This window comes from Gekko japonicus, unplaced genomic scaffold, assembly GCF_001447785.1.
Source record: "Gekko japonicus isolate JY-2015 unplaced genomic scaffold, Gekko_japonicus_V1.1 scaffold278, whole genome shotgun sequence".
Lineage (NCBI taxonomy): Eukaryota > Metazoa > Chordata > Lepidosauria > Squamata > Gekkonidae > Gekko > Gekko japonicus.
Window position 1 is genome coordinate 720,188 of NW_015169783.1, and position 15,931 is coordinate 736,118.

At 45.8% G+C, this 15,931-nt stretch overlaps 1 protein-coding gene across 1 annotated transcript in view; it reads right to left on the reverse strand.

Annotated features, from left to right (window-relative positions):
• ALPK2 (alpha kinase 2) overlaps positions 1–15,931 on the reverse strand; it is a 115,659-nt gene that overhangs the window by 81,883 nt on the left and 17,845 nt on the right. The window contains exons 3-4 of the mRNA XM_015416890.1: positions 12,158–12,275; positions 8,626–10,606 (exon numbers count right to left, since the gene is read on the reverse strand). Coding sequence (XP_015272376.1) covers positions 8,626–10,606; positions 12,158–12,275 — 2,099 coding nt within the window. The remainder of the gene's footprint in view (positions 1–8,625; positions 10,607–12,157; positions 12,276–15,931) is intronic.

The window sequence follows — 15,931 nt, forward strand, 5'->3', positions numbered from 1 at the left end:
TTCTTCTTCTTCTCTTTTCCCTCCTCACTAGGGTCGCCAGATCCAGGTTGGGAACTGATCTCTGTAGTCTGGAGATTCTTCTTCCTCTTCTTTTTGTTCTTCTTGTTGTTGTTCTTCTTCTTCTCTTTTCCCTCCTCACTAGGGTCGCCAGATCCAGGTTGGGAACTGATCTCTGTAGTCTGGAGATTCTTCTTCCTCTTCTTTTTCTTCTTCTTGTTCTTCTTCTTCTTCTTCTCTTTTCCCTCCTCACTAGGGTCGCCAGATCCAGGTTGGGAACTGATCTCTGTAGTCTGGAGATTCTTCTTCCTCTTCTTTTTGTTCTTCTTGTTGTTGTTCTTCTTCTTCTCTTTTCCCTCCTCACTAGGGTCACCAGATCCAGGTTGGAACTGATCTCTGTAGTCTTGAGATTCTTCTTCCTCTTCTTCCTCTTCCTCTTTTTCTTCTTCTCTTTTCCCTCTTCACTAGGGTCGCCAGATCCAGGTTGGGAACTGATCTCTGCAGTCTGGAGATGAGCTGTAACTCCAGGAGATCCCCAAGTCTCACCTGGAAGTTGGCATCCCTAGCACCAACCTGCTTAGCTTCTGAGATCTGACGAGATCTATCTAACCCACGCCACCTGCCCTCCTTGGGAGGCTTACAAGGCATTCATCAAAACTTCTTCGGTGGAAATTTACCTGATATGCATCTTTTGAAGATCAAAGCCTATTACATATACTTGCATTTTCCACCCTCTAGTGCAGTTTAAGGGCACTAAATGTAGTGCTACCTAAATTAACGAGCATCCTGAAATTATAAGGCCCTCAAATGACTTATGCAACAGTCTTCCCCCAAGACAACTTGGTGCTTGTTCCTTTGGAATCCACTAACCAGCTGAAACTGCACTTCACTGACATCGCTGACCTTCTGACAAGCTTGAAAAAATGGCAATTTGTCACGTTGGGCCTGTCACTAAGGTAACTGTGAACTGGTCACGGCCAAGTGGGCGTACAGCTGCCTCCCAGCCCTCCATGCAAATATGTTATGATTCTGAAGCACGCTCATTTTAGAAGTGCTGCGGACTTGCCGGCCTCCAGCGCAATTGACTTTTAAGAGGTACGGCTGATTGACGTGCTTTTAAAACATTAAAACAATTATTTTTGCTTGCTGCTGGGAATCCATTCGGTTTTCTCTTCATGTTTCATTGGGTGTATTTTATAACGTATCGTTTGATTTCAATGTGTAATACCGATGTAGGATTAGAGCAAGAGAAAAACCAGAGGCCTCACTTCAAAAAGGATGTGGACAGAATGGAGCGGGTGCAGAGGAGAGTGACAGGGATGATCCGGGGACCTGGAGATCAAGAAGCCCTGTGAGGAAAGGCTGAGAGGGACTTGGGAATGTCCAGTCTGGAGAAGAGGAGGTCGAGGGGGGACACTGATTGCTCTCTTTAAGCATTCGAAGGGCTGCCACTTAGAGGAGGGCAGGAAGCTGTTCCTGTTGGCAACAGAGGAGAGGACTCGCAATCGTGGGTTTAAATTAAGGGCAAGAAAGTAATGGCTGGATATTAGGAAAAACTTTTTTACAGTCAGAGTTGTGCCACAGTGGAATCAGCTGCCTAAGAAGGTGGTGAGCTCCCCCTCCCTGGCAGTCTTTAAGCAGCAGCTGTACAAACGTTTGTCCGGGATGCTCTAGGTTGATCCTGCATTAATCAGGGGGTTGGAAGAAGAAGAAGAAGAAGAAGAGATTGGATTTATATCCCGCCCTTCACTTGGAGTCTCAGAGCAGCTTACAAGCTCCTTTCCCTCCCCCTCCCCACAACAGACACCCTGTGAGGTAGGTGGGGCTGAGAGAACTCTGACACAAACTGCTCTTTTTCAAGGACAGCTGTGCCAGAGCTTGTGACTGACCCAAGGTCACACCAGCAGGTGCAAGTGGAGGAGTGGGGAATCAAACCCGGTTCTCCCAGATTAGAGTCCGCGCACTTAACCACTACACCAAACTGGCTCTAGGTGGCCTGTATGGCCCCTTCTGACTCTGTGATTCTGTGATTCTATATTATTTTTGCTGTGCTGTGAATAAACAAAGCTGATTACTACATCAATTATAGCAGTAACATCAACTAACATTAACTGAGCTGGAGAATACGAACTAACTATGCCGGATGCTGACGGGGGCCATTTTTTGGGAACATCTATCATGGCCACTGGGGTTGTTATTGTCGGCAGCACTTTATTCTCATTGTATTCTATTTTATTGTTGAGCTATGCTTGTCATGTTTGTGTTTTAATGTGGTTTTAACCCTTATTGTAAGCCGCCCTGAGCCTGCCTGTGGCGGGGAGGCTGGGATAAAAATTGAATAAAATAAAAAAATAAATAAAGAAAGAAATACTCTGTGGACTGGCAAAGAGCACTGTGAAAAAGTTTCTTTGCCCCATCAACGGAAGTTGGCTTTATTATAGGGAGCCCGCCCCCAACAATGATGCTTTGAATAATGTAAAAGGTAAAGGTTCCCTTGCTCGAAAGCCAGTCGAATCCGACTCTAGGGTTGCGGTGCTCATCTCCGTTTCAAAGCCGAAGAGCCAGCGCTGTCCGAAGACGTTTCCGTAGTCATGTGGCCGGCATGACTAAACACCAAGGCGCACGGAACGCTGTTACCTTCCCACCGGGGTGGTCCCTATTTATCTACTTGCAATTTCTTGCTTTCGAACTGCTAGGTTGGCAGGAGCTGGGGCCAGAGAGGGGAGCTCACTCCGTCATGCAGCACACTCGGGTCTCAAGCTGCTGAACTACCGACCTTCCACAGCCTGCAGTAGAAGGGACTAGAAAGAATGGCTGTTTATTTGTTACTATTCCCACAATGTGTCTCAGATGAGAGCTGCACAGGATAGTAACTCTAACTCTAGAGAAAATCAAAGGGACTTTAAATTTAAGGGCTGTGTTTTCAGGCTACAGAAAATTCCTGTGATTCTCACAACATGGGATACTATTAAAGTCATAGAGTACCTGAAAGGAAACACTGGGTGCTATCCTACCTTAGGATAAAGGAACGTGTCCCAGTCTAAGGAGTCTTCCTCCAACTTATAGTTGCCAACTGCCTGGAGAGAAAAAATGTCCTGTCTCTTTTTGTTGTTGTTGTTCAGTCGCACAGGCCCTCCTGTCTTCCGTCGTGCTCCAGAGTTTGCTTAATTAAAGGCTTATTGGGGTGTTGTTTGTAGGGATGGGCATGAATTGGGAAAATGCATACCCAGTTCGTGAACCATGAACCATCACGAACTTTTAGGTGCCAAACAGACTGGTTCAGTTTGTGAGGTTTGTGATGTGGTATAGCCTTCCAGCATGCTAGAGACACCAAACTCACAGGGGATCTTCAGCTGACTCTCCTCTACCTGGCCTCCATGTTTGGTGAGGATTGAATTTACAGGAGTTATGGCCCCCAAAGAAGGTACCCCCAGGAAAGGGCTTTCTGGGAAAATGACAGGTGCAGGTTAAGGAGTGTACAGAACAGACCCTATGCAAGCTAGAGACATCAAACTTGCAGGGAACCTCCCCCTGATGCTCCTGTACATGCCCTCCAAGTTATGAGCTGACTGGACTTATAGGGTCCAGGTTATGCCCCCCAAAGAAGATGCCCCCAGGAAAGTGCTTTTGGGGGAGATGTCAGGCGCAAGTTCAAAAGGGTATAGAATGGACCCCCTGCAAGCTACATACACCAAACACACAGGGAACCTCATGCTGCTTTTGAAATTTGGTAAACATCTTGATGGAGTGCAGACTGTCTGGAAATGTACGCATTCAGGAACCCCCAGGAACCGCTTGTAAATTCATGGAAAGTTCCGAAACTTCCGATCCCGAACCATGAACTGCCCAAAATTCGTCAGGATTTCGTGAGCTGGTTGGTGCCCATCCCGAGTTATTTGCCAGGTGATGAATTTCACTCTATGCCATGAAAAGCTTCACCTGCCCATTCACACACATCCAGCATCTATTAAAGGACAGAACATTTTTTCTCCAGGCGGCTGGCAGTCCTTCTTAAGTGGCTCATCCATTGTGGCCACATCACCTATTGCTTCTTCATAACCTTCTCATATCTCTGTCACAGCAGCAATTCCTGGGTGTTATTGAAATGCCAAAGCACTTTTAAAGGAATCCCTACCCGGGAAAGCATTGGATCAGAACGGCTCATCCATCCAATTTGACCACGGGAGCTAGTATGAATTAAAAAATAGAAGCTACTTGGGGATGATATAACTATCCTATCTAAGATCAGCACAAGAGGGAAGGATGCCGCCGTGCAAACTCTGGCTCTCAAAAGCTCCTATCCTGAAAATCTTGTTGGTGTAGTGGTTAGAAGCCCAGACTCTAATCTGGGAGAACCAGGTTTGAGTTCCCACTCCTCCATTGCTGGTGTGACCTTGGGTCAGTCACAGTTCTCTCAGAGCTGTTCCCGAAAGAGCAATTCTCAAAAGAGCTGTCTCAGCCCCACCCACCTCAGAGGGTGTCTGTTGTGGGGAGGGGAAGGTAAAAAAGATTGCAAGCCGCTCTGAGACTCCTTTGGGTAGGGTGGGGCAGGGTATAAATCCAATCTCTTCTTCTTCCTCTGTCTACTGGTCTCAGATCTGGCTATTCTACTACAGATCCTCTGAAACTATGCACAAACGCTGTTGTGTGGTTGCAATCAGTGTTCCCTCTAAGCTGAGTGAGTGTGAGCTAGCTCACAGTTTTTTAGCCTCTGGCTCACACATTTTTGCCTTAACTCAGGAAGGATGGCTCCAGAGCAAACTAATTTATGCAGTAGCCATATTACTTGTTCACATTTTTAATGCCAGTAGCTCACAAAGAAGAATTTTTGCTCACAGGACTCCATAGCTTAGAGGGAGCATCGGTTGCAATTCTGCATATAATTTAGGGTTTCCACCATCACTCAGAACCAGAGGACTGGATTTGACCAAGCTGGATATTACATCATCAGATGGGGGGGCCTGTGCACTAGGAAGGGAGAGAATAAGATATGCTCCCTCTGCTCCTCACCATGGAGAGATGCAGGGCTCTTTTTGTAGAAAAAGCCCAGCAGGAACTCATTAGCATAAAAGGCCACACCCAACAGCAGAGACTCATTAGCATATTAGGCCACACCCCGACAGCACAGCCCATGTTACCAGAAGTGTGGTTATCCAGCCACACCCACCTTTTGCTTGTTATTCTGTTTACCTTGTTTGTTGTCAAAACCCAGGACTTTTTTTGTAGCAGGAACTCCTTTGCATGTTAGGCCACACACCCCTAATGCAGCCAATCCTAATGAGTTTCTGCTGTTGGGTGTGGCCTATTATGCTAATAAGTTCCTGCTGGGTGTGGGCAACTTGGGAGCCGGCTGGAACTCTGTTCCTGTGCGTTCCTGCCCAAAAATAGCCCTGGAGAGATGATATAACATTCAAACTGTCCCTGCTTTTCATACCATGATATTTCCTTTGAGCCAGCTGAACACACGTGAACACATGAAGCTGCCTTATACTGAAACAGACTATTGGTCCATCATAGTCAGCATTGCCTACTCAGACTGGCAGCAGCTCTCCAGGGTCTCAGGATGGTGGCAGTGGCTACAAGCATGGACAGCTTCAAGAGGGAATTAGATAAGCATATGGAGCAGAGGTCCATCAGTGGCTATTAGCCACAAGGTATAGATAGGGACTCTCAGTCTGGGGCAAGTGATGCTCTGTATTCTTGGTGCTTGGGGGGGGGTCAACATTGGGAGGGCTTCTACTATCCTGGCCCCACTAGAGGACCTCCTGATGGCACCTGGTATTTTTGGCCACTGTGTGACAGAGTGCTGGACTGGATGGGCCATTGGACTGATCCAACATTGGCTTCTCTTATGTTGTAATGTTCTTAGGATGAGGTCTTTCACATCACCTTCTGCCAGCCAGATCCTTTAACTGGAGATGCCAGGGATTGAACCTGGGACCTTCTGCATGCCAAGCAGATGCTCTGCCACTGTGCCACAGACCCTCAAGTTGCATGGGTGATTCATTCCAAGAAAACAGGTTTTTTTAATGTCTATATCCCTCCATGGAAATAATCCCAAAACTTAGCCTACTGCTACAGAAGATTATCTTCGAACTGGCCTTTGGAGAACACTTCGTTAGCAGTTCTTAGGATCCAACAGTAACAGATAAGGAACAGCATTGGCGATTCCTGCACGTGCCTTACATGAGAAGAAGTCAGCCAAGTTCTTTCAAGATGTCATTGTGCCATGCTTGGGTGACTGAGGGTGACTGAGACGCTGAGTCAGAACACTGGTCATTCACCAGTGACACTTTCAGGAGAAGGAAAAGGAGCACTTGTCCTTTCCCACTGATGCTAGGCCACATGGAACCAAGACAGAAGAATCACAGCCAGTGAAACACAGCCCACTGAGAACACGAAACTGTGTTATGGTGCACAAAAAAATAAAGTTATCAAACGAGTTACGTTTCCTTATTTTTCATACAATATTCTTACTTTTTAACACATTCACTTATCGGAAGGTTTCATATCAAAATTATAGATTGTAGTTACTAGATGGAAAACCATAGAAGTCCAGTCCGAATGGAAAACCATATAAGTTCAGTACGAACAAATTTCTGTGTAGAATCGAAAGAGGTTTCTATCCAAGGAGTCCAAAGAGGACGAGATATTCCAGATCTGAGTATTGCTCGTTTCAAGTCGTGGGACTTTTCCTCAGCCGAGACTCAACGGTAGACAAATATCCAAAATGGCAAGAAACCCCCCCCCCCCGTTAGAAGTATCAACTCTATATATACAAGTATCAACTCTATAGGAATAAGCATTCTCAGAATATTGAAGGCACACAAAGTTCATCTGCTCTTTTATGTGATAAACTTTTCCATTAAAGTGAATGTGTTAAAGAGTAAGAATATTATATGAAAAATAAGGAAATATCACTTGTCTGATAACTTTATTTTTTGTGCACCGTATCACAGTTTCTTGTTCTCAGTGGGCTGTGGTGTACATGGAACAGCGAGATCAGCTGGAGAGAGATGACAGCTATCAGTACACCTATTAGTAGAGTCTACTTAAAACCACCACCAGGGAAGAAAAAAATCTCCTTAATAAGGAACTTTCTGTTTTAAAGTCTGGCATTCTGCAACTTTTGCTGTAAGAAACTGCCCTGAATCAGACCAGGACACTTTAGCACTGGATTAAACATAAAACACTGTGGTCACACACACTAAATAATACACTTTCAATGCAGTTTCCAGCTGGATTTTTACTGTGTGGACTGGCAAAATCCAATTGAAAAGTGCACTGAAAGAGAATTGAAAGTGGATTAATTAGTGTGTGTGACCGCAGCCATAAAGTCGTTATCTACTACCAAGTAAGAACATTGCTTTATCAAGGACGACAGTCTTGCCTACTGTGAGAGGCAGCTGTAGTGGTAGCTATTGCATCACTAACTTTTCCCTGCTGGATTTGCTAGTTAACAGAGAGCTCAAGCCCTCTTCCACAGTCAGTGAACTCTGCTCAAAGTTACTTTCATCTCGGACACTATGTACTATCTTCTACTCGATTTCTTCTCCGACTTCTCTACAACTTGTAGCATTCAGTTTACACATACGCACAGATATCCCAGGACTGCATTTGGCATACATATAGTACATAGCTCTGGTAACTGGTCTATGAGTGCTGAATTCTATAGCAACGGTGAAACTTGAATGGTATGGACCTAATCAGTGCTCAGGCGGAAGATGACTGGGAGCCCTCTAAGTTGCTAGGTAAAGGTAAAGGTTCCCTTGCTCGAAAGCCAGTCGAATCCGACTCTAGGGTTGCGGTGCTCATCTCCGTTTCAAAGCCGAAGAGCCAGCGCTGTCCGAAGATGTTTCCGTGGTCATGTGGCCAGCATGACTAAACACCAAGGCGCACGGAACGCTGTTCCCTTCCCACCAAAGTGGTACCTATTTATCTACTTGCAATTTCTTGCTTTCGAACTGCTAGGTTGGCAGGAGCTGGAACTAGAGACGGGAGCTCACTCCATCATGCGGCACACTCAGGTCTCGAACTGCTGAACTGCTGACCTTCCACAGCCTGCAGTTCAGCGTCTTAACCACTTGAGCCTTAAAAACAAGAGTGCAGCAGACACGAGGACCTAAGAAGAAGATTAGGGTCACATTCTCGGGCAGGATACACAATCAGGACAACAACCTGAGATTTGAAAACAAACCCCATTCCTGAATTGCTCCTTTCTCCCCAGTCCTTTCCACCCAACTCCTTCTTTGTTCCACCCGGGCTCAAGAATCTTTGACCAGCATCAAGGAGAAAGCCAGATACTGCTCAAATAAGACTTATGGAGCAGATTCGATATCAGATTTCTTTTTCCAGCTGTCTGAAGTCCCATTAGCGCTATTTACTATTATCAGGACCTCCCCCCCACACACACCACCTCTTTCTCTCTCTATAATTAGGTTGGCTTAAAGTTTATCTGGGCCTTTTTTCAAAACCAGACTTCCTTAACAGCAGTAGCTGTCAATCACGGAGGCCTGAATGAAAAAAAAGTATTTTGGGATCCATATTCTTTTACGACAAGCAGGAATCAAGTACATTCAAGCCAGTGGGTATAAACCTGTAATTAAATGGTAAAATAATTTCCCTTACCACAAGTGCCCCATTTGCATTTGGCAACGGGTTTCCCTCAGACAGACTGCTAATCTGTTCGCCTTCCTGTGGGCTGTTTCCATCTCCTCCTTTGCTATGCAATAAGCCATAATGGGTTGAAGACTTGGCGGTATCCTGGTGTGCTTCATTCGGATCGCCGCAGTTACATGCACGAAGTAGGGCAGCAGAATCCAAACATCTTCTTTCCCTTTGGATTGTGCAACTTTTGGCTGCATGAAGCTCTTTGGGGTGCAACTTATTTAGATAGCATTTTGACGCCTTCGTCGGAACAACTGCATTATCTTTGCCTCCTCTTTTGGTCACTTTCTCCCTTACCTTTGCAAATTTTTGCGAGTTTTTCCGTGAGGAGTTTCTCTCCATGTTTGGTTTCTCTGTGAATGCGGAGGAACCGGTTATTCCGCAAGAAGAGGGTTCCATCCCCAAAAGCTCATTTGCCATGCTTTGTGATCCGTCGCCAGAAGAATCTTCAGCGGATTGACCATTGCTATTGTTTTCCTCTTCGATTCGGGGATAATCATTTTCAATTGCCATGGAAGACACAGGCTGCTCGTACTTCTCTTTGTCTTTCGTGGTGGGAGCTTTAGTTTGCTGTTGCCCAACTGTCAGGGTCATTCCTGTTGGTAAGAGTGATGGATTGCATGCAGTGAGGCCGTTCCTGACAGCTACTTCTTTGGATTTTGACTGATGACCACAGAAGCCAATGGTGGCATCCATAGGCACGGTGTTATCCGACACTTGACACAGGCGAGGCATTTCACCGAGGAAGTAAGCACACCCGTCACAATCGTTACCCAGAGTTAACTCATCTTCATCGCTTTCCAGCAGAAACCTCAGCTCCCTTTCCCACTCTTGATACGACTCCTCCGTCATCACGTCGGAACATTCGAGGTCTTCCAGGCCATCGTTGTCAGAAGAGTCATGCGCCGTAGTAAAGGTTCTGCCCGGAAGAATCTCAAAATCATTGTCGGCATTTTTATAGGAATCCTCTAGACCAGAGTTCTGACTTTCTAGAGGTGCAGCTGCATGACTCAGGGACAGTGCCTCTTTTCTCTGAACTTCACTGAGGCAAATCTCTTCATGTGTCTTGGCATATTCGGTTGTCTGACAAGCAGCTAAGTCTTCGGCATTAAGGGAACAGCTGTTTGTATGATCATCGATTTGACTTGCTGGTTTGAAATCCACTTGTGAGCTGTTGACTGAATCCACCTCTCTCTCACTACAGTCCCTGGACATTTCTCTCTCTGTACACTCCCTAGACATTTCAAGGCTTTCATAAATACAGAGATCAGATGTATTTTGGGTCGTGTCCAAAATGCTACCATTATTTGCCTCTAGGCTGAGTACATTTTTAGTACACATGCCGTCTCCTAAACAATTAATATTTTTGTGCTGATTTTCCATTGGAGGGCAAATTCCATGCTCGGTTGGGTGGGGAAATGTGGTTTGCTTGGAGAGCAAACCATTGAATTCTGGTGCTGGAGGTTCCGATGCTTCTAAAGATAAAAAACACTCCTGGGTTGAATCGTTCTTTGCTACTAAATCTTCTTTATTCTCTGTAGCCTGGTCAGAACTTTCCCAATGATTTTTGTGCTGATTTTCCATTGGAGGGCAAATTCCATGCTCCGTTGGGTAGGAAAATGTGGTTCGCTTGGAGAGCAAACCATTGAATTCTGGTGCTGGAGGTTCCGATGCTTCTAAAGATAAAAAACACTCCTGGGTTGAATCATTCTTTGCTACTAAATCTTCTTTATTCTCTGTAGCCTGGTCAGAACTTTCCCAATGATACGCAGTAATGTCATTTGCTCTGCGAGTTCTCACATTGTTTTTAGGATTATCGTGTAATGTTTTACACACTTCAGATTTTGCACCAGGTGTCACTTTAAGGAAAGCCGAAGACTGAACTCTTCCAAAACAATTACTGGCCACAATTCGGTAAACGCCGCCTCGTTCCTCTGTGCATCTGTGAATTTAAAAAGATGTATTTATATGAAACATTTTCGAGTGAAGCAATGAATGAACGTTAAAAAAAACCCCAATGGCATATTTTTAACTCTACAGGTGAAATTTCCCAGACAGAATGGCATCCCTGAGCTCAAAATGACAAAACTTTAGTCAATATGACATATATACGTATGTGCCATCAGGTTGTAACCAACTTATGGCAACCCTAGTGAGGGGTTTTCGAGGCAAGTGAAATGCGGAGGTGTTTTGTCATTCCCTTCCTCTGCACAGTCTTCCTTGGTAGCCTCCCATCCAAAATACCAACCCTGCTTGTGTGTCCGTGGGTGTGTTTGTGTGAAGTGCCGTCAAGTCATTTCTGACTTATGGTGGTCCCATGAATTAATGTCCTCCAGTACATCCTATCATTAACAGCCTTGTTCAGGTTTTGCAAACTAAAGGCCGTGGTTTCCTCAACTGAGTCAATCCATCTCAGGTTGCGTCATTAACACTTGGAATTCACTGCCACAGGAAGTGGTGGCGGCTACAAGCATGGACGGCTTCAAAAGGGAATTAGATAAGCATATGGAGCAGAAGTCCATCAGTGGCTATTAGCCACAAGGTATAGAGAGGGGCTCTGGGGCAAGTGATGCTCTGTCTTCTTGGTGCTTTGGGGGGTCAACAGTGGGAGGGCTTCTAATGTCCTGGCCCCACTGGTGGACCTCCTGATGGCACTGGTATTTCCGGCCACTGTGTGATACAGAGTGTTGGACTGGATGGGCCTTTGGCCTGATCCAACATTGGCATCTCTTATGTTCTTATGTTCTTATGTCATCTTCTTTTCCTGCAGCCTTCAACTTTCCCTAGCATTATTGCCTTTTCCAGTGACCCTTGTGTTGCCCATAAAGCAAAGCGTCACCCCCGAGCTCCATGTGAAATATTCTGTGCATCTGGGCCAGCAAAAACAATGAAGTAACTATCTCCAGCACCAGGGTTGCCAGGTCTTAGTTGGAAAATACCTGGAGACTTTGGGGGTGGAGCCAGGAGAGGGTGGGGTCTGGGGAGGGGAGGGGCCTCAGCATGGTACGAGGCGCCACACAGTCCTCCCTTCAAAGCAGATGTTTTCTCCAGGAGAGCTGATCTCTGTCAGCTGGAGATAAGTTGCAAAAGCGGGTAATCCCCAGGCCCCACCTGGAGACTGGCAACCCTATACCACACTGTTTCTACATGGGAAAACAGCGGGGGGGGGAGGAACCCTTCCTTCCCCCCGTGGTGTTCCAAGCTGCTTTGGGCACTTCCTTTATTTTTAAAAGGCCCTTAGCTACTGTGTGTCTGTGAGGAGGACCCTGAGCTGGTTTTGGAGAACCTGGACCCAATTCATTCAAAGCCCAAACACACAGTCTGGTCCTTAGATGGCTGTAACCCCGGTTAGGATTGCCCCGATAGCCACTACTGTATCCCAGTGTCCATAGGGTCACAGCCTGCAAACTCTTCGAGGAAGCAAAGTGTTCGAGAAACCGAATAAGTGGTGTGAAATAGGCCGTGTGTTACAGAGTAGACAATAGAGGCTTACCCAAACAGATGTAAAGTATGAACCGGGTCATCATCTGTTATTTCATAGTTGGAAGAGTCCTCCAGTTCTTTTATATCTCGTCCATTCCGACACCAGGTGATCTCTGGTTTGGGGTTGCCTAGAAACACATGGAGAAGAAAATGATTCTTGTACACTGGTATTTTTAAGAAACGAGGCACTGACATACTAAAGAGGCTTGAGCAATGTCTTCTGTTTCAGATATAGCCTGGCTCGATTGGTGGCCCCCCAGCAGAATTAGGGTTGCCAACTTCCAGGTGGGTCAAACAACACAAATATACACTGCAAAAACCTTTTATAAGTTAATGTGTTCTATTTGTTCCATCTTATAAAGTGCATTGTGTGTTATTTATAATATTCTAAAACAGGTATATATATTCATTACATGCAATATCAACAATAATAAGTAGTTTATACAATTCTAATAACTACCAGTCAATTTACATCGTTTTTACACAATCAACCCCAATCTGTGTTCTACCTTTCCTTCCGTACTTGATATCTGACATTTCATTATTACAAACACGTATTGCCCGATTCCCTCTCTTAATCATTCTCCATTTTAACAATCCAGTCCTAGTTTTCAGCTTGTTTTCAGCTATGTAATCAAAAAGTAAATCCCATTTTTTCTTGAAATTCTAAATTTGATCTGTTATGTAAATAAGGTTAGTTTTGCCACTGTTGCATACTCAGTTAATTTGTTCTTCTAGTCCATCAGTTCAGGGCATCTTTCCATCTTCCATTTAGATGCAAATATCACCCTTGCCACTGTTACCATATATTTAAATAGTTCACCATGTATTATTGTGGGAGTTTCATGCTTCCCAGACATGCATGGGCGTCCTTCTTTGGAGGTTTTTAAACAGAGGCTAGATGGCCATCTGCCAGCAATGCTGATTCTCTGTGAACATAGATAGGTCATGAGAGGGAGGGCTGGAAGGGTTGCATCACTGCTTAGTTCTTGTGGCCCTTTCTTACACGTCCAGGGAAACGCTGATCACCACCTTAGGATCTGGAAGCAATTTTTCTCCAGGCCAGTTTGGCTGGAGATCCTAGATGTCTTTTGTCATCTTCTGGGTGTGGAACAGCAGTCACTGGGTGTGTGTGTGGGGGAGGTATTTGCAGGGGTCGTTTTGTAGAAAAAGAGCTAGGGGAACTCATTAGCATAACTCATTAGCATATACCACACCCCCTGACATCATAAGGCCCGGCAGTGGAACTGCAAGGCCGGCGGGAGTGCGAGGAAGCCCCGCCAAGGCCTTCCCTGGCCCCAGGCAGGCAGGGGTGGGGAGAGGCGGGGAGGAAGCAACTTACCCTCCCTCTTCTCCTGCCTCCTCCTGACTGAATGAGGGCCGAAGCGGGGTGGCCGGAAACAGGGGGTGGGGCTTCGTCGTGTGCCCCGCCCCCCGCACCTCACCCAGGGGAACTGCGATCCCCCGCAATCCCCCCCAAATCGACCTCTGGGTATTTGTGAATTCCCTGCATTGTGCAGGGGGTTGGACTAGATGACCCTGGAGATCCCTTCCAACTCTATGGCTCTATGATTTAGACTGGGGACTATGGCATGCAAGGAGAGGGGGCTTAAACTTCTCCTCCCTGCTGCCATTGTCCTGGAATGTACTGGCAGCGGGCATGTTAGTTTCCCCAGTGGGGCAAATAGCAGCTCCCCAGAGCCGTTTCAGGTCAAGAAAAACAGCATTGGGGTGGGGGGGAAACTACGGCATGCAAGGAGAGGGGGCTTAAACGTCCTCTGCACCATGGTCCAAATATGAATTGGGCCCATGTGTACCTGGAAATTAAGTCTTAATTAGACTCTTAATTATACCCGTTCTGGGAGTTCTGCACCTGGAAATTAAGTTCCAGGTACAGAACTCCCAGAACAGGTCTAATTAAGAGTCTTTGGTGGCCGCTATGAGGACCCTCAGTTCTGCACATTCTCTCACAGAGATGGTCCATGGTCAGAGTTAAGGGGGGGAGGGGGGACACAAAATTCCTGGGCTCAAATCCCTTTGGGGCCAAAGGTTGCTGGTAAGACATGCAATTTATTTTCTTTCAATATGCACCTTAATGACTAATAAAATTTGTGGCAGGGCATGAGCTTTCATGAGTCACAGCTCACTTCTTCAGATACAGCTAGAATGTGAGTCCATTGGTCCTTATATCTTAGAGAGTGAAGTGATTTCAGATGCCAAATGACAATAGCAGATGTTGGTAATGAGAGAAGAAACCTAGGTTTCGATTCAGTCCAGTAGTCTGCATTGTCTTCAGCTTAATGATCAGTTGCAACTCAGCAGTCTCTCTAATCTCCCTTTGAAATTCCTTTGTAAGAGAACTGCCACCCTTAGGTCAGCAACTGAATGTCCTGGCAGTTTTCCAAGGGCGTAGACTTTCCAATTTCCCGGGAGGGGAGCCTGGGGCTGGGCCAGAGGCATTGCTGTGCTAGGTCCTTAAAAGAACCGAGGCCCAGTGACATCATAGGGAGGAGCCAGTGACGTTACAGGCCATTGTCACTATTTATGGAGGCGGAGCCATGTGGGATTTAGGAAGGGGCTCTCCAGAAATTTAGGGGGACCTGGGAACCCTTGAGAACCCCCCTAGCCAGGCCCAACGGCTCAAAAACAAAGCATGGCATGGGCAAAACCCTCTACATAAAACCCTGGAGAACCACTGCCAGTCTGAGTAGACAATGATGACACTGATGGACTGATGGTAGAGAAATCATGCTTTGTGTGCCAAAGGATAAAGGTTTAAACCGAGAAGGTCTAAGAAAACAGGTGTTGGAAAGGATCTTTCTCTGTCTGAATCTCTAGAGATCACCTGCATCAGAGCAGACCATGCTGAAGTAGATGGACCAATGGCATGAAGACCAGTGTGGATTGAGGAGACCCATGTTCAGATCTACATTTTGCATGAAACTTACTTGGTGATACTGGGACAGTTAGATTTGAGTCCAGTAGCAGATTAGAGACCAACAAGAGTTTCAGGGAATAAGTTTCCAAGAGTCAAAGCTCCCTTCATCAGGCTGGGTGATATTGCCATTGTCGTGAGGTCAATTATAAGAAAAGGGAGACTGGAGGAAGGGTAGGATAAAGAGGGGATTGACAGACAACATGTGAGCAGCAGAGTCTGTTGGGATGGAAGAGGAATTTACAGGGGGGAAATAGCACCAACTGATATGACTAAGAAAACAGATCTTCCCAAACTAAAACATCATAAATTATAGCATGAACATGAACCTATATTAAAACATAAAGCCTAAATTAAAAATCTCAAACATAGGGTGGGACAGTCAAGTCTTTTATGACAAGGAATTTATACATGCTACTGTAGGGCAACTCAGTCACTGATGGGGACTGAAGATTTGACAGAAAAAAACTGTTAGACATTTAGGGAGATACAGGAGTTCATCATAACAGGTTAATACAAATCACAGTCATAGAAGCATAGAGCTGGAAGGGACCTCCAGGGTCATCTAATCCAACCCCCTGCACAATGCAGGAAATACTCAAATACCTCCCCCTCCACACCCTTTGTGACCACTGTTCCATACAACAGATCCACCCCATAGGTCTATACAGGAGCATTACAATCTCAGCTGTTTCATTCTCAATCCCTTTCCTAATCATCCCTACCTTAAGAGTTTGACTTTTTTTCTATGCTGCAGCACACTGAGTTAGAACATAAGAGAAGTCATGTTGGGTCAGGCCAGTGGCCCATCCAGTCCAACACGCTGTGTCACACAGTGCCCCAAACCCA